This window comes from Tiliqua scincoides, chromosome 10 (genome assembly GCF_035046505.1).
Source record: "Tiliqua scincoides isolate rTilSci1 chromosome 10, rTilSci1.hap2, whole genome shotgun sequence".
In the NCBI taxonomy this organism is placed as follows: Eukaryota; Metazoa; Chordata; class Lepidosauria; order Squamata; family Scincidae; genus Tiliqua; species Tiliqua scincoides.
In genome coordinates this window covers 7,151,661-7,178,556 of record NC_089830.1, presented here as the reverse complement: position 1 = coordinate 7,178,556, position 26,896 = coordinate 7,151,661, and the positions used below count along the sequence as shown (strand labels likewise).

Here is a 26,896-nt window from a genome sequence, read left to right as displayed (position 1 = left end):
GGTTGAGCTTGACCTGACAGGCTAAGGGAGGGCAAAAACATCTCATTCAGTCCTTGGCAGAAATGGTTGAGTGAACTTTCAGAGAGGGCAAGGAAGCACCAGGTCTTGCCAACTACATGGCTCCAACCCCAGGTGTTGGGTTTTTACAGGTGCACTGGTGAGGGCACTGACTGCTTCAGATGCTCAATTTCTGCCTGCAAAAACAGAAAAGAGAACATCAGTAAGGGTGTGCCGAGGACAAGAATTCCCCTATCAGTGGGACAAGTTATGATGACGAAGCACTATCACCAGGTTCAGCAGTAGTGCGCCTCGTTGCAGGGGAGCAATGGTGGACCATGGGATGTCCACAGGCAGGGGAGGAAGGCATTCCCCAAGGCAGCTGATGAGCCATTTTGGGAAACAGGATGCAGGACTAGATGGGTCCTGTGGATGTTCTCAGGGATCCCAGCAGGGATGTTTCTAGCACTGCCCCCATTTCTCACCTGAAGAGCCGCCCGCTTGGACCGCTCATTGCTCATCTCCATCTTCAGCTCCTCCATGTCTCTCCTAAAGAAAGAGGAGGAATATGGGCATATCAGCAAACAAATATGGGCAACTCCCAGCCCGGATCAGAGGCAGGAACAAGCTTGTGTTCCATTTATGTTAAGGAGCTCTGCGAGTGGCTGTCCAGGACTTCTGAAGACTGTGGGCAGGGAAGCCTGGTTCCCATCCTTGAAATCTTTGAATTCCTAATATTGGACAGGGGAGAGCCTTGCAGATCAAGTACAGTGGGTCTTCCTTATGCACAGGCTTGGAACTCATGGATTTGAGCATCTGCAGATGCCAAGCCCACATCAGATGCAAGGGAGGGCATCAGGATGCAGGTCTCTTGTTATCTGGAGTGCTCCCTATGGCATTTGGTGGGCCACTGTGAGATACAGGAAGCTGAACTGGCCTATGGCCTGATCCAGCGGGGCTGTTCTTATGTTCTTACCTTGAAGGGCCCTCCAACTGTTCCCTTACCTGAAAATCTCTGGGACTGCTCCCCCCCCCCTTGCAGGATGCAGTGCTTTTTCCACTAATGCAGCTGCATCAGGGGTTGGGGGTTGAAAGGATTGGGAAGATTTTTCTAGAAGCCTCCTGGCAGTAACAGTTGGCTACATATTTTAGGTGAGCATGATAGCCCTGTGCAGACAGGAGAGATCACCACGGACAGTGGCCGCAAGGGCAGACAAGTGCCAGAAGGGGCACTAGATCCTGTTAGAGAAACTAGCTTTGTCTTCTCCCCAGTCTTGGCTCTTCTCACCGATGTTGTGCACGCATCAGGTCCATAAGAGTCCTAAGCGACTGAATCTCTGTGCGGAGGTCCTCCAGAGAGACTGGCTGCTCCTCAGTTTGTACTGCCTCACCCCCTGAGGCCGGGGATTCCTCTTGGAGTGGGAGAGATGGTTCCTTCACCTACGGAAACCAGCAAGGCATGGATGTGAGAACTGGGGCAAGGTCAATTCAGAATTCACCCATAGGATGAGGGCTTCGCCCCAAGGCAGGAGCCAAGCCAACAGGTAACTCACAGTCAGCCTAAGATCTTCCAACACTTGAACCAGCCAAATGCCAGGAGGCAATTTTGTCCAGTATGAGAGGGGGGAAAAAACATTGGGCATAGTGAGGCAATATAAGTATGTCTAACAGAGCTATGACTTCCCTCAGCTGAAGTACTACAGTGGGCCAGAGGCATAGCTAGGTCATTTGACACCAGAGGCCCATAAATTTTTGTCACCCCATATTACTTACTTACTTACTTAATTATTAATAATTGTTAATTATATTGTTTAATTAATTAATTCACTTTTTATACCACCCTTCCTTTAAGCAGCTCAGGCTGGTGTACATGGTTCTTTCTCTTATTTTGTCCTAACAACAACCCTGTGAGGTAGGTGAGACAGAGATAGTGATAGTCATGACATGGAATGAATAATAATAATGGCCAGAAAATTAATGCAGTGAATACTTCCCCACAAGCAATGGATGAAATTCTGCATCAAATGGTATATAACATGATGGTATTATTCCTAAAAGCTATGATTTCCAGAATTTTGGTCACTAGGGTGTCACCCCCCCCCACCCCAGATGTCTCATTGGCCTGAGTTAAGGCAGTGGTTCTCAAACTTTTAACACTGGGACCCAGTTTTTAGAATGACAATCTGTCCAGGACCCACTGGAAGTGATGTCATGGCTGGAAGTGACATCATCAAGCAAAATAAAATAATTATAAATAATTAAATTAAAGAAAAACAGATAAATAAGGGGAAACCAGCCTGTTTCACCAAGTGAATTTTCTCTGTAGCCTGCCTGCAATAACCCCCCCCCACACACACACACACAGATAAAGCAGTGAGATTTTCAGCCCTCCCCAGGGCCCACCTTACCAGCTCAAGCCTCTGGTTTATTCTTTGGGGGGGGGGGCTGCCTTCTGGAGCATTTGTTGAGCTCCACTTTCATTAGATGGGGACCATGCAGCGAGCCTTGCATTCCGCTTTGCCTGACTTGACCAGTAGCCATGGCACATTTGCTTTCTCGCGAGTAAACGTGACCGTGTGGCTTACTTTCGCTTTCCATAGGGCTCAATACATTTGTCTGCTTGGAGGGAGGGACTTGTTTTTCGGGGCTGCATTCACTGGATCAGGACTATTTGGGTGTCATTGGATTCCTCTCAGCCTGCCCTTTCTGACTAGGGCAAGTTCACCTACTCACGAGTAAATGCGCAATATGGCTCAGTTTCATTTTCCATAGGGTTCCATGCATTTTTTGGTTTCTGGTTTTTTGGCCATAACTTTTGATGGAAAGGAGATATTTCAATCTGGTTTTTTGCATTGCATTCCGCTGGAAATTCTGCATCCAACAGTATATAGCATGATGGGGTTACTCCTAACTTTCATGATGTTAGCGATGTTGGGGCATTTGTGGTGTTACACTCCCCCAAAGGTGGTACCTGGAGTGGACCGTCCCCACTCCCCGTTAGCTACGCCACTGCAGTGGGCCCTTGGTATTGGAGGGGGATACATTCCAGGACCAAATTCTGCAGATAATTCCTGACCTGGCACCACAGTTACTTACCTGGGAGCCATGCCTGGCCCTCTGTAGGTTGCACGTGGCCTCCACAAAAGGCCTCCCAGATGCGATCAGAAGGCACTTCTGGTTCATGCTAGTGACTTCTGGTCACATCTGGGAGGTGTTCTGAGGCATGGGGAGGCTGCATGCAGTAATTAGAAGCCTGGTAACTAGAAGCCACTTCCAGTTGTGTCCAGGAGGTCCTCCGAGGCCCTCCAGCTGCAGGCTCGGGATGAAGTCCTCCAGCCACGGGCTCAGAAGTACCGTGGGCCCTCCTTATCCATGGACTTGGCATCCATGAATTTGAGTGTCTGCGGATGCCGAGGCCACAAATAAGGAGGGCCCCACGGTACTTCTCTCTTTTTCTGCTCTCTAAACTGCTGCCTACTCTCCAAACTGGGAAAAGTTTTGCATGTACCCCTTGGTGAGATGCTGCAGCAAAAGAACACAGCTACTGATCTTCAGCAACAGCAGGTGGTGGGACCAAGGGTGGGACAGAGGGATGAAAGAGACTTACTGGTTGACTGGTAATCAGTTGGCTTGGTGGCCTCTTCCCTGGCATTTTAGGGCGGTTCGCCGTCGGGTGACTCAGCTTGGCAGTGGAAGGGAGGACAGTATCAAAAGCACTGGCTTCTGCAAAGAGATGCGCAGCAGCAACAGAAGCAATGAGAAAGAATACCCATGTCAGTCATGGGGCACAGCAGCAGAAGGGCAGTCCAGGAACAAGTGGTGGGTGTCAGAGCAGCGCCAGCCAATCCACAAGGCCAACTGAATAATTGTGACAGCTGGTGTCCTGCCAGGAGGTACCCACTGCCTCCATCCACCACTTCCTTCTACCTCTCCCTGGGTTTGAAAAGGAAGACAGGAATGACAGAAGAAGTGTGGAGGGGAGGACACTGTAACCCTCTTCTCTGTAACCCTCTTCCCACTGTAACTCTCTTCTCTTCCGCATTTCCTCTTCAATTCCACTGTTCCTCTTCAAGTGCAGAGAGAGACAGAAGAGGTGGATTAGTGGCAGATGGAACAGCTTGTGCTGCTTGGTGAGTGTGGGTGTGCCAAGGGACCGCATCATTTGGGGCTTGCCCTGCCCCAGACACCAGAAGGTCTACCACCTGCCCTGCATTAGAGTCCACCGCCGTGCCCAACACAGGGTCCTTCTTTATTACCTCGGCTGGGAGAAGGGGAGGGGGATAAACTGTCCAAGAGAAGTGGAGTTTGTGGGAATCATTGGGCGGACAGACACTCACCTGCCTCCTTGCATTTTCCTTTCCCCCCAGGGGCTGCTGTGCAAACAACTGGAACGCTGGGTGACCTGCAACAAAAGGGTGTGAAAGGTTGGATGGGGGGCTCAAGGGGTGTGTCCAGTGCATTTGCCCCATTGCCAAGTCAGCCCATTGCACCAGAATGGCCATCCTGGTTAAGAGAAAGAGAGGCACGATTCCTTGGAAGGGAAAGCAGGAATTAAGAGCCCCTCTCTTCTCGACACTTCAATTCCTTCTTCCTTTTCAAATCTGGGGAGCAGGTGTTCTGAACCCTCCTTATGATGATGATGATGATGATGATGATGATGATGATGATGATGATGATCATCATCATCATCATCATCATCATCATCATCATCATCATCATCATAACTTGAAGAAAGAAACAAAGGGGCTAATAATGGATGCAGAAGAACAGGCGTTCAGAGCAAATGCAATAAAAGCAAAAGTAGATAAATAGCTACAAAAGTAGCCAAGTGCCATCTCTTTGAAGAAACAGGTGAAATGATGGATCACCTAATTAGCTGCTAATAACAAATAAATGCTAATAATTTAATTAATAACCTAATTAAAAGATCACACAAATGGAGGCATGACAAGATAGCAACTATGATCCATTGGACCATCTGTAAAAAACACAAGCTACCTGCAGCCAAAAACCAGTGGGGCCACAAAATTGGGAAAGATGTTGAAAATGAAGATGCAAAAATATTATGGGGTTTCTGACTACAAAGAGGCAAACATTTATCACACAATACACCAGACATAACTGCAGATGAGGAAAAAGAAAAACAAGTCAAAATCATTGATACAGCAATACCAGGTGATAGCAGAGAAGAAGAGAATGCACTGCCTTGGGTGCCCTTTGGGGAGAACGGTGGAATATAAATCTAATAAATAATAATAATAATAATAATAATAATAATAATAATAATAATAATAATAATAATAACTGGGGGGAATAACAAAATACAAAGGTTTGCAAATAGAAATTGAAAGGTTGAGGCAGAAGAAGTGATCCCAGTGGTGACTGGCGCCCTTGGTGCTATTCCAAAACACTTTGAAGAGCATCAGGGCCACAGAAATTACCATCCAACAACTACAAAAAGCAACTTTACTGGAACAGCTTATATTTTGCGATGGCATTTATAATATCAAAATATGATCAAAGTCAGGCATCCCAAGTCCTTGGGAAGGACTCAGTGTCTGGCTAAACCAAACCGGTCAATAACACCTGTGCCAAAATCAACAATACTGCATTTGTATAGTACTCCCGGTGTGTGCAAAACATGCACTATTTTGATGTAATCTTTACCACAACCCTGTAACATTACACTTTCTGGTCCCCATATTGCAGCTGGGGCAGACTGACGGTGAGAGGAAGTGGCTTGCCTCAGACCATCCAGCAGAGCTTATTGTTTTACTGCTGCTGGTTCTGTTACAGTCTTTGCTTCGCTTATTTATTGCAGGCTTGCATCCTGGTTGTAAGCTTCCTTGAAGCCAGTTTGGGCAGACATCTTTAAAACAGCAAATGAGAGCAGCCCTTGGGAGGGGAAGGTGCCATGAAAGGAGGATGGCAGCATTTGGTGCCTCAAGGCATTTGGTGTCATACGGTCTGGTGCCAGCCCTGCCTCAGAGCCCTCCTCCTCACCTCCAGTCCTTCCCCCCACTACCAGCACAGTAGACTTCCACCTTACAGGGCATGTCATCGGTTTGGGCCTATCCAAAACCCTTGTTCAACCTTAATGCAGCCCCAGAAGTTATGCTTTGAAGACCTAATCCTATCCCGCACCATTGCAGTGCAGCCGCACTGATGAAGCATGAGCTGCATCTAATGGTGGTGGGGGTGGAGAGGTCGATCAGAAGGCCTGCCAGAGGTAAGTAAAATATTTTCAACTTACCTCTGTGTAGGCCTCCTGGGTGTCCTCTGGCATATGTCCAAGGATAGAAAAGGGGTGGGGCGGGTTGGAAAAGAGGGGATAGGTGCTGGTGGGTGCTGGCTGGAATCCAACCTCTCCATCCCCCTGCCCTCCCCCTTCTCTCCCACGACACACCCCACTGTCAACTTTCCTTTTCATTTTTTTTTTCATTTTTCACATTTTTATACCACCCTTCTTCCAAGGAGCACAGCCTGGAGTGCATGGTTCCTTCCCTACTTTTGTTCTCACATCAACACTGTGAGGTACATGAGGCTGAGAGATCATGACTGGCCCAAGGTCACCTGGGAAGCTTCATGGCTGAGCAGGGGTTTGAACATGGATCTTCCAGGTCTAAGTCCAACGAACCACTACACCATCCTGGCTCTCATTTCCTAGAGTGGTGGAGCCTTTGGGAGGTGCTGCTGCACACACTGCCCCTTTCACCATTTGTGGCAGCAGCCTGGAATCATGCAACAGCAGCCAGGTTTTCGTGCCACCGTAAAGGGCCGTTGCACTGCGAGAATGTGAGTACTAGCAGTGCAAGGCCCAGTTAGGATTGGACCACAAGCCAAGAGATGTAGAGACTTCAGCCAGGTTAGGAATCACCACCAGGACATGTACTCTAGCTTGAAATTTCAATCGTACTAGGAAACTTGGGTGATAACTGCACATGCTCAGAGGCACTTTTATGTTACTGATTAGCAAGCACTAAGACAAAGGATTTCCTCTATGGTGAACTCGTGCAAGGAAAGCACCCTACAGGTAGACCACAGCTGCGATACAAGGACATCTGCAAGAGGGATCTGAAGGCCTTAGGAGTGGACCTCAACAGGTGGGAAACCCTGGCCTCTGAGCGGCCCGCTTGGAGGCAGGCTGTGCAGCATGGCCTTTCCCAGTTTGAAGAGACACTTGGCCAACAGTCTGAGGCTAAGAGGCAAAGAAGGAAGGTCCATAGCCAGGGAGACAGACCAGGGACAGACTGCACTTGCTCCCGGTGTGGAAGGGATTGTCACTCCCGAATCGGCCTTTTCAGCCACACTAGACGCTGTTCCAGAACCACCATTCAGAGTGCGATACCATAGTCTTTCGAGACTGAAGTTTGCCAACAACCAAGACAGAACACATACACGCTCTCCAAGATCTTACTTGTGGGGAAGACTGGGGGCTGGTTTGGCCTTAGCCGGCACAGGAGGAGGGGGAGCCGCCTTCTTGACAGTCACCTTGGGAGCATCCATTTTCTTCTGGTCCTTTGAATCTGGAAGACACGAATGAATGACTAAAGGTAGACCAAAAACAGGAAGTCGCTGCAACCCAGCTCTACAGAAATGGATCCAGTCGTGGACCAGCCCAAGACCTCCCAGCACCTGAGACAGTGTGCCAAATGCCTCCTTACCTGATGGCATGCCAGCCTCTGCTCCTCCCTGGATTGGAACAGGAAGAGGGGAACAGAGCAGAAGAGAAAGTGTGGAGTGAAGAAGGGTGGCAGTCTAGTCCACTACTCCTTTATGCTTCCCCTTCTGCACCATCACCCCCTCCTTTTCCAATCAAGGAATTTGGAGGAGGAGCGCAGAAGAAGGGGTGGACAGAGGTGGGTGATCTCCCAGTAGTGACTACCACCCCCCATAGATACTGAAATCCTTAGAAAAAGAAATCTATGGTCAGGCCTCACAGGACCTCTGGATGTGACTGGGAGTGCCAAGACACAACCAGGGATTCAGCAAGTTGCTCCTACCAGGGAGCGACAGGTTCTGTTCCATTTTGCAATGAGGTGCTTGCTCTCCTTGGAACACCAGCAAGCAGCTAACCACAGCAGGAAGAGGAAGGTGCAAAGCCATTGACTGCATCTCTGCAGATGCCTTGGAGCTGTGGCTGAGCAAAGAAAGGCATGCACAAGCTTAGCAATAGCAAAAGCCATGTGCGCCTTCTGCTCCCATCTGAGCAACCTCACCTTTGTGGTCTCCAGGATTCCTTGTCTCCACTTTGTTGCTTTGGAGGACCTCCTTCTCTGGCTTGGTCACTTTTGTAAAAGAAAAAAAAAGTATTAAAGGGGGTAATTTGGGAAGACTCTCAGCCTTCTCCCCCTGGGCTCATTTGCAACATTGAGGCTGAACCTTGGCGCATGAACCTTAAGTCACAATGAAGCGTTTGAACATATGCAGGGCGTCCTGTTCCTTCTCATATCTACAGGTGTGATTTTTTGTTGATAACGAAATAAAAACACATGACATGTTTTCTGCACTTCTCGTTTTTGTAATTAAAAAGCCCCAAATCTGCAAATGAATGAATGAATGAATGAAACCACTTTCTAACAGTTGACTGTGAAATAACTGTGGTTGCATCTACTGAGACTATACCACCTATATCACATACCTAATACACTTTTAAAGCAATTAAAATTTATAAAAATGTGTCCTTGGAACACATCTAACACTGCTTTCTGCATGTTTTCCTTTGGGGAAAAAACAAAATCTGTGAAAAACTGAGAACACCTCTACTCATAGCTTGTCACCGTGATGGTTAATAACTCTCCCTAAAGGTCTCTCAAGTACCTTCATAGACAACAACCAGCATCCTGACTTGCACAGATAATCCTCCTGGGGCATGTGTATGGAGGGAGCAAAGGTACAGGGGCAGGGGAGGAGACAGATACACACCCTTGCAAGAGCTAAAAGCCAAAAGGCCAAGCCCGGACTTGAAACTGCGATGGGGGTGGGGGCGGGGGGATGATTTGCTGATCACCATCTCAGTGGGCACAGGTGAAGAAGCCTTGACTTGTGGGCTTGAAAGGGGCCAGTTCCAAAGTGGACTAAAACCAGAGGCCTGTTCTGGAAAGCCTTCGCCAAAGTGTTTCCATCAGTCAGTTTCCAAAGAGAGCCTAAATCCATCCCAAGAGTCATACCTGGGGACCAGGAAAGGCCTTTGTCCCCAACCCCAGATATGTGGGGAATGCTTGCAACCCTTAATAATGCAATAGCACTCTGCAGGTGTGCAGAAACACTCTTGCCATTCAATTAGAAGCCCTGGACTAGGCCTGGAACCCAGTGCCAATACTGGAGCTCATCTCTTCCGTATTCTGCGTTAGTGGAAATCCATATACCAGGGATACAGTGCTGATACTTGCAGGCCAGAAGGACAGGAGGGTGTTTTGAGCATGTGTAGAAAGGTAATTGCCTCCATGAGTTAGCATCAGACACTGCTCCCATGGCAAGGAGCGAACGTAGGGGTAGAAGTGTTCTTCTAGGGGAGAAGTATACAGTATATTCCAAGGGTGTGCATGTGTGTGTGTGGACAGATTGTTTAAAAATTAGATAGCCCACTAAACTGAGCACTGCGTATAAAACAGTTTGCTATAAATGACCCAGAAACGAGTCTTGCAAAATATTTCCTCTGACACCCAACCATTCTTGTTTCTGGGTGCTGCAAATGAGGAGACACACACACACACACACACACACACACACACACACACACACACCAGAAGGGGAGTCAGAAATTCTAGTAGGTCCAACCCTAACAGCTTCTGTCCCACTCAGAGAGTCAAAAATCCTGCTTAAGGTATTGTATTAAATCCTGCCTCTGGAAGTCATGTATACCTCTGTTTCCTCAGAAATCAAGCTGCAAGTGGACCACTTATGACCCTTTTGACTTGGGCTTGATTGGTGCATGAGGGAGAGGAAGGAACAAGCCCCAGTGCAATAGTTGCCGGAGACAGGTCTGTTACTCACCCACGTCTTTGCTGCGTGCTGGCACTTTGCTTTCGATCTGTAGAGAGACAAGGAGGATGGTGACGGGAAGGAAGGGGCTGCTGAATCACCCAAAACTGCAGCCTCAGCATCACAGGGTGGCCTGCACAGGATTTTGCTGGTGCACAACTTCAGAAGCAGGAAAAGTAAAAAAAAAAAAAAAAAAAACGACACACAAAACACAGCCAGAGCCCTTTCATCACCATTGCACAAGCCCCGTGCATGGGTCTTTTTTTGCCTTCTGCAGTCAAGAAGCAGCTGCAGGTCCCAACTGGGGGAAAAAAAATTGGGGGGGGGGGGAGGTTCACAGACAAGGTCTGTAGAACCTTAGAGATATAAATAAAATTTACTATAGGTTCTATATCACTTATGGTAGAATGGCAAGCAATCAAAACGTGCACTTAAAAAGTGCATGTGAGTTAACGGACCAGATGGATCTAAGACATTTTAACATGCATACAGGACTAGATTACCCTAGTGCAGGGGGCTCTTATGCAGGGAGCAATTGGTCCAACTGGCTTAAAGCCAGCCCTGTCTGCAGTACCCATCAGCATGGTCATCAGCCCATTGTCATCAGCCCATTGTCAGATCAGGTGCTGCCCACTTGCCCTCCCCCTGAGGGCAAGGAGGCTCTGGGGAGGGCTAGCACTTGCCCTGTTCCACCTCTCCCAAGGTATTCTTTTAACCATACCAAGCTTGCCATTCCAAATGGGCACCCTAGGAATCGCACAGCAGAAATGTCTCACAGCAAGCCAGTCGACTTCCAAAGGTCACAGAATGCATTCATCTCACCCCAGGCTCCACATGGGTCAGAGGCATGACAAAGTTGTCCGGGAAGAGGCCCTTCTTGCCATGGCTTTCTCCTTCCCACCAGCCCACGTCCACCATATCCTGCAGCAGAAATGGGGAAAGGTTGTTTGCTCTGGTCAGGCTAAATCCACACAAATATTTGTGAGCCTTTTCAAGGTGAAAGGAAGAGGCTTCCAGCCCCCTTCTCCAAGTCTCCATATTAAGCAGACACCAGAACTGATCAAGGGTGAATTTGAGAAATGTGTATTGTTCTGGGATCTCTTATCCCTAGTTGAGAAGCCAGACTCCCTTGGAAACAGAGGTCAGTTTCCATCTCCTCTCCACTTGACCCTGACACATTCACGAAATATTGTTATGAACTTTATTATGAACTTTGTTATGAACTTTGTTATAACTTTTATATTGTTTATATTTATATTTTATATTTTATATTGTTTATATTTATATTATATTTATTATATATTGTTTATATTTATAGTTTATATATTTTATATTATATATTTTATATTTTATATATTATATTTTATATTTTATATTGTTTATATTTATATTGAAATATTGTTATGAACTTTATTATGAACTTTGTTATGAACTTTGTTATAACTTTGTTATATTGTTATGAACTTTATGTTATGAACTTTGTTATGAACTAGTGTGGCCTTTTCAGCCACACTAGACGCTGTGCCAGAACCACCTTTCAGAGCGCGATACCATAGTCTTTCGAGACTGAAGGTTGCCAATACAAAGTTATGAACTTATTTTATGTTCATAACTTATGTAATGAACTTGTTATTCTTATGCAACATTTGATGCCTTAATGCACTGGTTCCCAAACTTTTTAGCACCTGGGGTCACTTTTTAAAATGACACTTTATCAGAACCCACATAGCTTTACAAGCCTTTAAAAAAAGTGCTTCACTTTACCAGCTGCTAAAGCCTCTGTTATTTTCCTTTTTACTATGGGGGGTGCGGATGATGGCCCCCTAAGGGAAGGCTGCTGTAGCCCTAAGGATAGGCTGCCTGATTTAGCAACGCCAAGGGGTGTGGCTGGTGATTAAACAGCAGTGCTCTCCCCCAAGTACCAGCTTGTTTAACCCTTGATGCACATCGCCTAATCTGCCCTGTCAGTTTCACGACCCACCAAAAATTGGGTCCCAAACCACAGTTTGGGAATGGCTGTGTTAATGGGTTTATGACTTTTGGCTTTGACCTGATGCGATTGCAGGATTGCATTTAGCAGGAAAACTAACATCCCTTAATGGACTAGGATTCAGTCCTAATTGGAAATCTCTCTGGAAGGTGAAAAGCCCTCTGAGGTGGGGGGGGGGGAAGACACCAACTGTGACTCTTCCTTCCTGCCACCCTCTGCTAGGAGCAATGAGTAGCTAAAGGGGGTACAAAGCACTAAGTTTTGCGGGCGACTGAAAGTGCTATGCAAGAGGTCCCTTCCTCTCCCCTTCGGAGCCATTCTGGCAATGGGAGCAAAACGGAGGCAAATGCCTCCGAAGGGCAAGGAACTGCTTGCATGGTGCGTTCAGGCAAAACTTAGTGCTTTGCACCCCCTCTAGCTACACCACTGGCCAGGAGGAAGGAACGTGAGAGTGCAAAGAGAACAAAAGGAAACTGACAGGCAGTGGTTTTTGCATCAACTCAGAAGCTGTCCGAAGACAGTTGATTTGATCAGAGGGACAGCCTGGAATGGAGAGGGAGAGCACAAGTTCCACATCTTGGAGTGGGGGGCTTATATAACCTGTTTCTAAGTGCTCCACCCGCATCCAGTGCTCTACAAAGCCTCAGGGCTGCAACTGACTTTCAAACACCAGAACATGATGAAGGGTTGTGTTGCATATTGGAAAGGATGCAGCCCTCAATACAGCACCCTTTCTTGCTGGTATACTAATATTGTGCTTTTGATGGGCTAATCAATCCAGGAGGCCAACTGAAATAGTTGCCTGAGGTGAGGTTCCTGCTTCCATTGCACCTCCTCTTCCTCCTCCCTGGATTTCAAAAGGTAAAATGGAATGGTGTGGAAGAGGAAGTGTGGAGGGGAGATGGGCTAGAGCAGCATCCCTCAACCTTTGTCCCCCAACATACTACTTGACATGGTCCACCTATTGGAAGTACCACCAGATGTCACTGGCAATGACACCTTGCCAGTTACTTCAGGGTTGGAAGGCGAGACATGATGTAACAAAAACTGCTAAGAGGCTCGGGATGGACAGAAGGGCTTTTTCAAGCACATGAAAACCACATGCTGCAGCTCTGTCCACTGAGCCGAGCCTCCCTGCTGCTGTTTGTCTCGCTGCCTGGTGGTGGGTGTCCGGGGGTGCTGTCTATAGCACCAGACACCACCTTGTGTTCCACCAGTTGAGAAATATTGGGGCCAGCATATCTCTGGCCAGCCCCAGCTCCTGACATTCTGAGCTGGAATGCTATCAATCTCTGAAGTTGGCTACCACTCCTCATCAGGCCTCCTGACTGTGTTCCTTTAAGATTCTTACCTTGCTCAACAGAAGAATCAGGTCGCCCGCCCTTAGCCGCAGCTCATCGTCATGCTCAGGCTCAAAATCAAACATTGCTCGGCAATAGCAGGGGGCCTCACCTGCAACTGGAGAAAGCACAGGACAGAAAATGAAACACACACTCTGCTATCCATCTAGCGTTCAGTTCCAGTCCTTGGCTTCCGTTCCACCTTACTGAATAGGACAATCACTGAAACGAACCTCCAACCACAGATTTTGCCACCAGATAGGGTCCTACAAAGCATCCCTAGGCTGCTGGGTGTCTGGAACAAAACCCTATACTGGGTCTCTAATGGTGCCTCTAACCATCCCCAATGGTATATCGCACTGGGGTTGGGGGTTCAGGGGTTGGCTTAGTTGGCTTTGGGAATTGACTGTAGCTTTCAGCCAGTGTCCAGCTTGGCTAATTCCAGACACCACCTCTGCTCTTACATCTAGGTCTCATATGCCCTAACCCATGACTTCCTTTCCATGTAGCACAGTCCCAACCCAGACTCTGACATAACTTCAGCAGTGAAAAAAGGGGTCTCCACTTTGTTTCTCTTCTTCCCCCATCCCAGGAAAGCAGCCCCAGTCTAAGATAGCCTGGCCATCACTCATGTTTCAAGCAGCAACACTTGCTTTCAACCACCAATCTTCAGAAGGTTTTTTTTTAAAAAAAAAAACAGTAATAATTTATTAAAGATCAAATTCTACAGAGGACCTCCATCCAGGCCTCTAATACAGCAAGGAGCTATATTTAAGGAGCAGCCGATGACAGTTTCCAGAGAATTAGCAGAAACCATCTCCCTCTATGGGTTCTTTTCAATACTGCTATACAATAACTACTGTACTCACAGGTTTGTGGGGCTGGGACTTCTGGATTTGCCTTTATCAGAGGAGCAACCTGCTCTGTTGAGTTCTCCAGCTGTAGCAAGAACAGGTGAAATAGTGCAGGTGAAAAGAAACAACAAAGTTGTTAGCGTTTGCACAACTGAACACAACAGCACAATGCAGAAGCTAAAGAAACATTGAACCACTGTGCAGTGTTTCTCAACCAGTGGTATGGGCACCACCAATAATACTTGAGGTGGTGTCTGGTGGTACTCACAGGACCCCTGGATACCTACCACCCAGAAGCAAGACCAGGAACGCAATGCAACAAACAGCAGTAGGAGGCTTGGTTCAGCGGGCAGAGCTCCAAAGCATCCCTTTCTGCACTCGAAAAAGCTGCCCCATCCACCCTTAGCCTCTTACTGGTGTTTGTCACATTGTGCCTGGCCTCCCAATCAGAAGTAACTGCCAATGATGTCATCACCAGTTACTTCCAGTGGTATTTTGAATAGGTAGACCTTGTGAAGTGGAACAACAGGGATCAATCATTGAGAAACACTGTAGTGGAGCAAGCAAGAATTGGACTTTCCAGCAGAGGGCAGCACATACACACAAGCATAATTGTTCATGAGTTTCGTTGCAAGACAACTCAAGAGCTGCGCAGGGGGTTCAAGTGTTTTAAACACTGTGGTACTGAGCAATTAATTCACACAGAAAGACAATAAGCTAATTCCTACCTAACTCCAGCTGCATCCAGCAGGGGAGTTTAGGCAGCTGGAGGTCTCCTCCAGGTAAGGGGACATTTATATGGGTAAACCCCAGCAGCTGCTAAGGTTCAGCTCAGACCTGCACCAGCAATATCACTGGTAAAGATGGATCAGGCCCAAGAAGGAAGTTGGGATTCAACATGTGTCACCATCACCTATCTAAACCCCCTCCTGAACCTAATCCGCCCTCCTCCCCACTCCATCACTACCCTGTTCGGCCCACCTCCTCCCCCATTCCACCCACCCCTTTCCTCTCTCTGACCCTTGTGCCACTCACTTCTTCTGGCAGGCTTCCAGTGTCCATTAGTGCGCAGAGCTGGCCACTCACCATCTGCAGTGGTGACCAGCCTGCACACACTGACCAAGTTGCATTTGCAACAGCCATAAAGGAGGTGATAACATGTGATCTGCTGGCACAAAATCCTTCAGTAGGATTGGTCCATATCTACATGAGATGCAGGGTGGCAGTGCCCATCTCACCTTCACTCACCTTCTCAGTCTCAACGAATGTGTCGTTTGTCATTTTGGGCCTTTGTTTCATTGCTCCCACTTTAGCCTCTGGGAAAATCAAACCTGCAAGTGATAGTGGTCAGGGAAAGTGAGTGAGTGTTGGGCGGGTTAGGACAGACAAAAGAAAATATTTCTTTACTCAGCGCGTGGTCGGTCTGTGGAACTCCTTGCCACAGGATGTGGTGCTGGCGTCTAGCCTAGATGCCTTTAAAAGGGGATTGGACGAGTTTCTGGAGGAAAAATCCATTATGGGGTACAAGCCATGATGTGTATGCGCAACCTCCTGATTTTACGAATGGGTTAAGTCAGAATGCCAGATGTAGGGAAGAGCACCAGGATGAGGTCTCTTGTTATCTGGTGTGCTCCCTGGGGCATTTGGTGGGCCGCTGTGAGATACAGGAAGCTGGACTAGATGGGCCTATGGCCTGATCCAGTGGGGCTGTTCTTATGTTCTTATGTTCTTATGAGTTAGGAGGGGGTTCCCCCTCCCATACTGCCCCAGTGGGCTCAACGTCACTAGATCACAGTCCCAAGCACAGGGGAGGGGGGGCTTCCTCCTGGGATTGCATGCAAGTTCCAAGCACAGTTAAGGGACACCACAAACTCCCTTAGGTGTGCTTCACCACCCAAATTCATTCTAAGTGGAGCCCATCAGGAGCAAACGTACCCACCCACCTAATGGCAACACTAGGGTTTGTGTCACCCTGTATGGGAGGCCAGCATGTCACCCCCATGATGGACTTTCTCCCATGCAATGGGAGATGGGCAATGCCTTGGCTGGTGGGCAAGGTGAAATGCCATCACCCCACCCCTGCTGGTTTTTTGGCTATTACTTTTGACAGAATAGAGATATTTCAGTGTGGTTTGTTCCATTGCATTCTGCATGAAAATACACATCAAATGATATATAACATGATATAACATGATTTCCATTCAAAAATACCAAGATTTAAAAATTTTTGGCCGGTAGAGTTGTCACCCCCCTCCATGCCCGTCACCCGATGTGGCCTGCACCCCCTAGCAACGTCACTGCAACCACCCACACTCCTCATGGCCACTCCAGTGCTTGCACTACTACCCACCTGGAGGTGCACTGCTCAGTTCTTCCACAAAGTTGGAGGGGAATGCTCCAAGCTGCCTGTTCTTCTTGCCCAACCACCAGCCATCCTCAATCTGCAAAAGAGGAAGACAGTAGCCTTGCTCACTTCAGAAAGACCCAGTTATCCTACATAATTCACCAATGAGCCATGAAACTGGAAGTGGTCATAATCAGGAGTATCGTAGCATATGACTCAGCAGAGATAAGTGTGAATTCTGTGAAGGAAGTGACACGTTTATGGAAGGCAAGAAGGATTTCCCAGGCTTTCTACCCAGGGCAAGCCCAAGACCTTTCAGTGACTGAAGCAGCCTGCCAAATGACAACCCCCCATATTTGGTGGTACACCAGCACCGTCTCCACCACTTCCCCCATCTCTGGATTCAAGAAGGAAGAAAAGAAAGTGTGGAGGAGAAAAACTTTTGAGGGTAGAGGAAACCGAAAGGTAAGAAGTTGGTCTGGTTAAGCAACTTGCAGCCCAATCCTACGCGTGTCTACTCAGAAGTAAGTCACATTACAGTCAATGGAGCTTGCTCCCAGGTAAGTGTCAATAGGATTGGAGTCATAGACCTGGAAGATACAGGTTCAAATTCCTGCTCAGCCACAAGGTTTCCTGGATGACCTTAGGCCAGACACTCCCTCTCAGCCTCACCTACCTCACAGGTTGTTGTGAGGGCAAAAGGAGCGGAGGGGCCATGTATGCCCGCTCCAAGCTCCTTGGAGGAAGGGCAGTATAAAAGTGTGTGTGTGTGTGTGTGTGTGTGTGTGTGTGTGTGTGAGAGAGAGAGAGAGAGAGAGAGAGAGAGAGACTAAACTCATGCCTCCAACTGCATGCTCACACTCATTTCTTGTGGCACTCCAACGTGGAGCTCCAACCTTTAACTCCCACCTCAGGGTTGGTCCAAGCCAATCTGCTGCCTGAACTCATTCCCAGATTCTGCCATTCAGCACCCTGCTAGTAGCCCCCCCACCACCACCATCACCAGTATGCATTTCACCATCTTTGTCCTCTTGCTCCTGCTCCACCACCAGTTTGTGACTTGGCCAGGAGAATTCTTGGAGTGAAAGCTCTCTGCTCCCCAAAGTCTTTGCTGGCCATTTTACAAAAAGCACCACAAAAAGAGGATAACATAGCCCAGTGCAGCAGCTAGGCAGGCAGTGGGCTGGAGGAGGTGATGGGTTGGTGCAGGCAGTGGCGCAGCAAGTGGGGAGAGTTGGGAGTGTTACACCCCAGTACGATGCTGGAGTGTCACGTGAGAGGGTGCCACATGAGGCCCAGCCAAGATGGCAATTGCCACCTTTTAGTGTTTTCAGTGGTTTCCCAAACTATTTCTTAAGAAGCAACTGCTCAAAGCTTTGCTGAGTCACTGCTTCCTGTTCTCACAAGTTCTCTTGGGGCAGTAGGACTTGGAGCAGCGACTCATAGCACTATGGAGCATTTTCACGGGACCCGGAAGTGACATCACAACGTCACATGATGTCATGATGTCACTGCCACAGGCTCTGCGGCCCCTTGCAATGCCACTGGGCACAGGGCATGGGGTATCTCCCACCAGCTTGCCCCAGTTCACCACCTGAAGCAAGGGACCTGATCAACTCATGACTGCCCCCCCCATAAGAACAAGAACAGCCCCACTGGATCAGGCCATAGGCCTATCTAGTCCAGCTTCCTGTACCTCACAGCGGCCCACCAAATGCCCCAGGGAGCACATCAGATAACAAGAGACCTCATCCTGGTGCCCTCCCTTGCATTGGCATTCTGACATAGCCCATTTCTAAAATCAGGAGGTTGCACATACACATCATGGCTTGTAACCCATAATGGATTTTTCTTCCAGAAACTTGTCCAATCCCCTTTTAAAGGCATCCAGGCCAGATGTCGTCACCACATCCTGCAGCAAGGAGTTCCACAGACCGACCACACACTGAGTAAAGAAATATTTTCTTTTGTCTGTCCTAACCCTCCCAACACAATTTTAGTGAATGTCCCCTGCTTCTGGTGTTATGGTTCTGGTGAGAGTGTAATGAGCATCTCTCTATCCACTTTATCCTTCCCACGCATAATTTTGTATGTCTCAATCATGTCCCCCCTCAGACATCTCTTTTCTAGGCTGAAGAGGCCCAAACACCGTAGCCTTTCCTTATAAGGAAGGTGCCCCAGCCAGTAATCATCTTAGTCGCTCTCTTTTGCACCTTTTCCATTTCCACTTCTATCATTTCCATTTCCATTTCTATGTCCTTTTTGAGATGCGACGACCAGAACTGGACACAATACTCCAGGTATGGCCTTACCATCGATTTGTACAACGGCATTATAATACTAGCCGTTTTGTTCTCAATACCTTTTCTAACGATCCCAAGCATAGAATTGGCCTTCTTTACTGCCACCGCACATTGGGTCGACACTTTCATCGACCTGTCCACCACCACCCCAAGATCTCTCTCCTGATCTGTCACAGACAGCTCAGAACCCATTAGCCTATATGGGAAGTTTTGATTTTTTACCCCAATGTGTATGACTTTACACTTACATTGAAACGCATCTGCCATCCTATGCCAACCTTACCTCTTCCATGACTTGCACCAAATCTCCAACGCATAACTCCAGTTCATCTTCTTTTGTGGGTGTGTAAGGGAAGGTGACCCGACACCAGCGCTGCTTTGCGGCTGGTAGCTTTTTCGTTGCGTGGACTGAAAGAGGAAGAAAAAATGCAGAAGGAATGGAGGTGAGATTAGGACAAACAAAAGAAAATATTTCTTTACTCAGCCTGTGGTTAGTCTGTGGAACTCCTTGCCACAGCATGTGGTGATGGCATCTTGCCTGGATGCCTTTAAAAGGGGATTGAATGAATTTCTGGAGGAAAAATCCATTACAGGTTACAAGCCATGATGTGTATGTGCAGCCTCCTGATTTTAGAAATGAGCTGTGTCAGAATGCCAGATGCAAGGGAGGGCACCAGGATGAGGTCTCTTGTTATCTGGTGTGCTCCCTGGGGCATTTGGTGGGCTGCTGTGTGATACAGGAAGCTGGACTAGATGGGCCTATGGCCTGATCCAGTGGGGCTCTTCTTATGTTCTCAGATGCAGCTGACCCTTCCCCACTGCAGAGGGTACTCCGCAGAGATTCTGCCACTCCTGAATTCAAAAAGGGAACAGGGGAATAGAATGGAAGAGGTGCAGAGGGATGGTTGACAGGCAGTGCCCTAGGAGACTGCCTCGGTCAACCACAGGGAGAGGCCAGCCCTGCCATAAATTCATACATAGTAGTTTACTCACACATATCCTTCCAGCACCCCATAATTACTGCAATTGCTTTGGGTACTTGTTAAAACTCTAAATAAGATGTAATAAAGAATGCAACATCCTTTTAAAGGGATTTTAAAGCATTCTTTAAAAATCCCTTTAAAGGCTGTTATGTCAACAGAAAGTGCAGGACTCACTCACCACTGCGAAGGGATCGGGGGTATCGCTGAGTACCGTCTGCCCGCAAGCTTGCTGGGATTTCCTGGGATAAAAAATAGAGAGAGAGCAGATGACAGAGAACAAAACACAAGATCAGGAGTGGAGAAGCATGAATGGGCAGCGGCGGGGGGGGGGGTTGGTTGCCTCACAGATGTTCTCTAGACAGGCAGAGGCAATTTGAAGCCCACCATCCCCTCCCCTTCCTCCCTTTCCCTTCCTTAAGAGGAACGGGATATGATTGAGGTGTACAAAATTATGCATGAGATGGATAGAGTGGATCAGGACCCATGAGAGGGAGTGCAGGGGCCCCAGGGTCATCATACCTGACCCCATCATACCTGGCCCTGGGATCAAAAAGAAGGTCAGGGAGCCAAAGGAGGGGAGCCAGAAATTTCCATCTCACTCCCCGGGGAGTCCAAGGAGAACCTTAACTGGGTATTTTGTGGATATGCATCCTCAGATTTAAACTGATCCCACCTCCTACCACCATTCTGGAGGATTCCAATCACAAAATGGGGTGCAGGCTAAGGAGGGCCATTAAACCATTTTCCCATAGTGTTTGGTCCCATAAATAAGTCGTGTGTTTGAGTGTTAAGAAGTCAGAAGAAGGTGAGACACTGGCAAAGGGAGTGGGGCTGGGAGGGTGAAGAGTGCTGGGCATGTCAGGTGGGGTTAGGGCCTATGAGAGAGGGGTGCAGGGGCCCACTATCAAAAAGGGGGCCTGGGAGCCAAAGGAGGGGAGCCGGAAATTTCCTGAGATCTCAGAAAATGTTTGCATACATTGTGCGAAGACCAGTATTCACATTTTGTGTAAGCCGACAGTTTTATCACTCAGTCACTTTCTTCCCCCCCTCCCTCTCTCTCTCACACAGGGAGTGCATGCACACAAGTGGCATTTTGTGGTGTGTGGGGGCACAGGCTACTGTCACTCCCTGCTAAGTGATTTCAGTGGCAAAACTGGGGTTGCCATCACTTAGGACCCAATCCTACCCAACTTTGCAGCACCGATGCAGCCAAGCCAATAGGGCACATGCTGCATCCTGCGGTGTGGGGGTAGTCACAGAGGCCTCCTCAAGGTAAGGGAATGTTTGTTCCCTTACCTTGGGGCTGCACTGTGGCTGCAATGGCACTGGAAAATTGGATAGGATCGGGCCCTTAAGTGCTTACAAACACCCATTTGCTTAGCCCATGCTTTATGCTTTGAAAGAATGCCTCTGAGCATGGACTGTGTGCCATCATTTTTCACCCCGAGCAATCACAATCAGGGCCACCATCTCACTGCATGCCAAGCACACACTGAGAACAAAGAGAAAAACCTCCGGTCCCAGAAGGAAAGACTTCAGCGTGGTCCTGAGACCTGGTGTCTTATATCTGAGAAGTTGAGGCTGCAATCCTATGCCCACTTTTCTGGGGGTGCACCCCTTTGGAGACAAATGAGACTTGAGCAGGCATGCCTAGGATTGTGCTCTGTGTCATAAGACCCCCCCCTTCCCACTGCTACTTGGTTGGTTAATGCTATTGAGTGAACCCACTGAATATTTGCCTCTAGCAAGAGTTGATGGCCCAGGGATGCAAATTCTTCCCTATGCTGCTCTCCACCCGTGAAGTCAATTTGCTTAAAGTAAGGATGTCCCTCAGAGAAACTGCTCTGCACTGACCAAGATGTTGCTCAGCCCCAAGTTCCAGGCAGTAAACCATTCACCACACCCCGCTGTACAAGCTCTCCTGCTAATGTTTGACTACAGACTGCCCAACCCCTAGAAAAGAGGTTGTTCAAACAGGAAGTGAACTGTGCTGGGTACAAAACAGGGATTTCATGTGCCAGGTGAAATATCAGGCACACACCCATTGATGCATTCCCCACTGTACAGGCACCTGGGAGACAGAAAAGCCACTGCCGTGTCAGGGACCTCTGGGGGGAAAAATCCTGCTGTTTGCACATTAGTCAAGGGCCAACTCAAGATCACCCAGGTCCTGAGGTGGAGTGCCAAACATTGGCCCTCATAGAGGGCAGTGTGTCAATCAGATACTTGACATCATGACATCACTTATGGGTTCTCCCCAGAGGAGGGAGTACTTGCTCCAGTGGCTTCATTCCCCCCCCCCCCCGTTCATCCTCCTATGGAGGCTCCACTTTGAAGGGGAAGGAATGTGAGGCCTCCAGCACCTCCTCTGGAACTAAGAGGGAGCCTGAGGGGCAGTCATGTGCCACCTGGGACCATGTCATGAATAAGTCCATGTTAGGCCTAAGTTGGCAGGAGAATCCTGAACCAAACTAAGAAAGTGTAACTGAGAAGTTGTTAGCAGTTCCCAGCCGCAGGAATGTGGGTAAATAAACAAAGAGGAAGGAATGTGTTGTCTCTCCTTTGATGGCCAGGAAGGACAAATAACAGGAATTACGACCAATTGGAGTGTTTGGCACCTTAGCAGACAGAGTCTCCTCAGCAAGGGGGATTGAGTGCAGCTGTGGATCTTCAGTTGGGAGGGGTAAGAACTATGAGGGGTTAGCAACTAGGCCAACTTCGAGAAGGTTCTGTTCCTCAAGGGTTCTGACTGGACAGTCTAATAAGTATGAAGTCACCTCAGTACTATTAGCATAAGAAGTATAATAATGAGTGTGTGTGTTAGGAGTTCCCTCTTGGACAGAGTCTTGGGTGCGACAATCTGCACACATGTAAGCTCCCTGGTCCATCATGGGCACCTGGCCCCATAGATAGCCCTGGAGCTAAGAGATCTGCAAAGAGTAACTGACCCAGGTGAGGGATAGGTATTACTAGAGATAGCCAGCTAGCTTTATTATTTTATTGCTGATATGTTTCCTAGATGTTTATGCCTCTAGCATTTGCTGCCTTATTGTAGAGTGTGTAACCTTATGTACTCAATAAACTAAAATATCTTTTACTAAGTTGTTTCATTGTCTGTTGGGGACAAAGGTTCAGAATCCTGCCTAGCCATTCAGCAAGCTACCAAGTGCTCATTGAGGTCTAGTAACTTGAGGACTGAGGCTTTAATTGGAGAAAGAGCTCAGTGCCTGCAAGGGATAGCATTAAGCCCAGAGGGTCTCAGTGTCCCTGGACTGAGGCACTGGCGTGTACAGGGTGGTGGCAGTACTACCAGGCAAGGGGCCTTGAGGGCTTTACAGTACAAAAAACCAAAAACCCTAAGTATCGAAACCCCCCTTTGTTTATGACAGACAGGTGACCCTCAGGCTCCGCCCTAGTTACACCTCTGGTGTCAACCAACTCTGTTGCACCTACTGCTGCTCCCTGGATTTGAAAAGGAAGAGAGAAGCAGAGCAGAAGAGGAAGAGAGGAGTGGGTTAGAGTGTCCGAGACATTCTCTTCTCCACCACACTTCCTCTTCCACTCTGCTCCCCTCTTTGAAGGGTAGCAGCAGCAGTTCAGTTGTGAGGTAGCTTTTTCTAGTCTGCCACTGGAGGGGATCTCATCAGTCAGCCTCATGACTAGCAGTGGGCATGAAGCCAGACCTTCTCTGTACATCTCCACATACATAGAATGCCTTTACAGGACTGAGACCAATTGGAAACATTCTTTTGTGGGGCCCCAGCTTCACAGCCAAGGTCTGCAGAATCTTAAGAGATGTAATTACAGATGTGCCCCCTATCTGTGGGGGGTTCTGTTCCAGAAGTGACTTTTCAATGCCTTATAAGCCAATGGGAGACCCAGGGGAACCCCGGAGGGCATTGCCCCTGCAGGCCTGCGGGAGGGGGGCTCTGTTTTGGAGGCCCCTGCGGTTAAGTGAAACTGCAAATATGCAGTAGCAAAGGCAGAAGTGAGCAGTTGGCACTCATATCAGTTCATCTGAGGAAACAGCTGCATGGATGAGCCAGTCCTGCTTAATTAATATGCCTGGGGTGTACGCCTTAATGTGTGAATCTGCTCTGATCTCACACACCTGCACAAATGGCCGAGGGAAGATTCCCACCCTGCCGTCCAACTCGCCTTGCAGCCATCCTTCCTCTGGTCCTGGTTGCACCTTCTGGATGATGTCGCCAGCAGTGATCTTCAGTTCGTCACTCAACTGCCCTTCAAAATCCACCAGGACTAAGACCTCTAAGGAACAAGGAGGAAGTGGCGGAAATGAGGTCCCCCCCCAATTTCCATGACCCCCCCCAGTTCCCTATATAAGAACTCACAACCATGTGCTTTTGTGCATGGGTTGTGAGTGCTTGCGCATCTCACACAGTGGCAGCATTTTTCAAAGGACTTTGGTGGAGAGTCTCTATCTCCGCTGCCTCCCCTGCCTCCCCACCCGCTGCACGTCCCTAGCAGGGACATACTTGGAGGCTATGCTGGGTCCTGTGGAGCTAGTGCCGGCCTCCCAACTTCTTCAGGAGGCCTCCTGGATGCGATCAGAAGTCACTTCCAGTTCACATCCGTGACTTCCAGTCTTGTCTGCAAAGCCCTCTAAGTCCCGTTAAGCTGCAGGTGTAGCATCGGCGATTGCTCAGTCTGTGGCTGCTGAGCTCATGGATAAGGAGGGCCCACGGTAGTCATTTTTAATTTCCACCTTTTTTTTCTCTGATACAGCAAATTGATGAGGGTTCTCACCTGTGCATGGTGCTCTCCCCTCACCCTTGGTGCTCTGTCATTCACTTCAATTGAGGGGATAGTTCTACACTTGGAGGGGCCCCTTCATTGAAGTGAGTGGGGCAGCCCACACGTAACGAATCTCTGGACTGGGATGTTCTAAACGTCCTAGAAACTTTTGGGCAGCTCAAAATATTTTTTTTAATGAGAAATAAACATAGATATACACACATAAGAACTGCCCTTCACTAAGATGGAACCCAGGGCCAGCCTATAGGAGCTGTGGGGCCCAATTGGAAACATTTGTTGTGGGGCCCCAGGTTCACAGCCAAGGTCTGTAGAATCTTAGAGACACAAATAAAATTTATTGTAGGGTAAGAATGGAAAAGAATAAAAATATGCGCTTAAAAAGTGCATGTGACTTAATGGACCAAATGGATCTCAGCACATTTTAATACAATTGCATCCGTGTAAGCCTGTAGGCAAACAAGTAAGCAAACAAAGTGAGATGATAACCTTTGAAAAGTAAATAGTTACTTTCATAGTTAAAATCGTTGCTGTTCTCTGTTAAACCTGCAAAGCGGTATTCTGTGTACCTGACAAGACTAGATTACCCTAGCATGGGGCTTCCTTAGGCACAGGGCCCAATTGGAAGCAATTGGCCCCATTGGCTTGAACCAGCCCTGACAGTACCAACCTGTTTTACAAAATGAGCAATCACTGAATGGACAACAGTGCACTGAAACTGTGAACCCAACAAACTTGGGTAATTCCCAACACTTATATGCAGAGGTGTTTCTTTCCGGTGAGTAAGATACATTTACAGCCTAAGTCTTACTGAACACAGTGGACTTACTTCTGAGTAAAATAAATCACACTATTTTCAAAGACCTCTACTTATATGCTACCTTTCTAACAATGCAATCATAGACATTTCTACACAGAAGCAAGCCCCCTTCAGTTCAATGAGCTTTACTCCTGGGTAAGTGTGTATAGCCGTGGTTCCCAAACTGTGGGTCCAGACCTGATTTTTGCTGGGTCCCTAAGGTGTGATGGAAAGGTCAGATAACAATTGCCTCAAGCCCTGAGGCTATTCAAAAATCAGATACTGTAGCTGCTAATGTCAGGTCAGCTCCTGCAGTTTGCAAGCATAGGGAGATAAATATTTGAGGGTCTTTTTCTGGTTATTATTACTTATGATTTCTTTCCAGATCACCTTTTTTAAAAGTCTGGTAAACCTAAGTGGGTCCCAATAGAGTGTTGTTTTAAAAAAAGTGGGTCCCGGTGCTAAAAAGTTTGGGAACCACAGGTGTATAGGATTGCAGTGCAAATGTATTGACTCAGTAAGATGTCCAACAGCCCTCAAACATAAGCCAGTATTCATAGGCCCATATAACAGATGGGGACACAGAGGCTAAGAGATGGTGCCTTGCAACTTGCAAAAGATGGCAGTGATTAATTCTGAACTGGGGGGGCTTCCTTATGCATAACTTAAGCTCTGAGCCACCAGTACCATAATAGGAAACGATAAGCCCGTATACTTAAGTCTTGCAAACTGGGCAGAGACATTATTTTTGCAGTGGTTCTCTTACACTTAACAAGACGAGAGCAACTGTATCTCTTCACCCCACATGACATCCTTCCCAGTGGCTGTTGCTGCTGCCTCTTGTGAATTTTTTTCTAGCTTGTGAGCACTTTAAGGACAGGAAACCCTCTTCTCATTCCTTTACTTTGAGAAGGGTTTGTTGAGAAGATGGGATAGAAGCATCCTCAATCATTGTAATTGCTATACAAGTATCACATAAATGCGTGTATCACTAGTAGAATTTGCCATGTCCCAAAGCCTGTCTCCTATGGAAAAGAGTCTGGTGGTACCCCAGGCTTAAAGATGATCAGAAAAGAACAAGCCCCGCATTACATACCCATGGTGGCTCCCGTCTCAAATCCCTGCTGGCTTCCTCTTCATAGATCCAGCTGTCCTTTTCTGAATGGGAAAACAAGGCGTTCTCTTTCTGAAAGAGGCAGGGAAAGGCCCGTCATGACAAGCCTGGCATGCACAGAGGGGAGGGATGGGCCTAGACCAGGCAAGCAGGTGAGACAGGTTCCTGGCAGAGCCCCAGGGAGAGCAGGTGACAGCGAGCCAGGCAGGGTAGGCAAAAGGGTTGCCCCACATCAAGTGACAAAGCCCAGTGGTGGCCAGAGGGCAGGGCATAGGAGGGTAAAGGGGGTAATTTGTACCCAGACCAGGGTTGGAAAAGGGGTCCAGGAGCCAAAGGAAGGGCCCAGAAATTTCCTGGGATCTTACATTTTCCAATCTTACCCAGACTCACTGCTCTTGCGGGATGCTGGGGGCAT

General features: G+C 48.0%; 1 protein-coding gene across 1 annotated transcript; it reads right to left on the bottom strand.

Moving 5' to 3' along the window:
- Positions 1–143: 143 nt before the first annotated feature.
- On the bottom strand, positions 144–26,896 carry SH3D21 (SH3 domain containing 21). Its single transcript, XM_066638752.1, has 17 exons — positions 26,872–26,896; positions 26,575–26,646; positions 23,907–24,064; positions 19,974–20,034; positions 19,096–19,220; positions 16,516–16,606; positions 15,404–15,496; positions 13,323–13,423; positions 10,804–10,902; positions 9,994–10,030; positions 8,217–8,285; positions 7,415–7,523; positions 4,335–4,399; positions 3,605–3,720; positions 1,286–1,437; positions 483–546; positions 144–194 (listed from the first exon to the last, which is right to left on the bottom strand). Exons 1-17 carry the CDS (start codon positions 26,894–26,896, stop codon positions 144–146), a joined length of 1,488 nt encoding a protein of 495 aa, XP_066494849.1.

Excerpts from the sequence above, each read along its gene's own strand:
- SH3D21 (XM_066638752.1), bottom strand. The coding sequence starts at position 26,896 with ATGCCCCCAGCATCCCGCAAGAGCA. Across the intron at positions 13,424-15,403 it reads GACTGAGAAGGTGAGTGAAG|GTGAGGCCCCCTGCTATTGC; the intron begins GTGAGATGGGCA and ends CTCCAGTTGCAG. Across the intron at positions 1,438-3,604 it reads AACTGATTACCAGTCAACCA|GTGAAGGAACCATCTCTCCC; the intron begins GTAAGTCTCTTT and ends TGGTTTCCGTAG.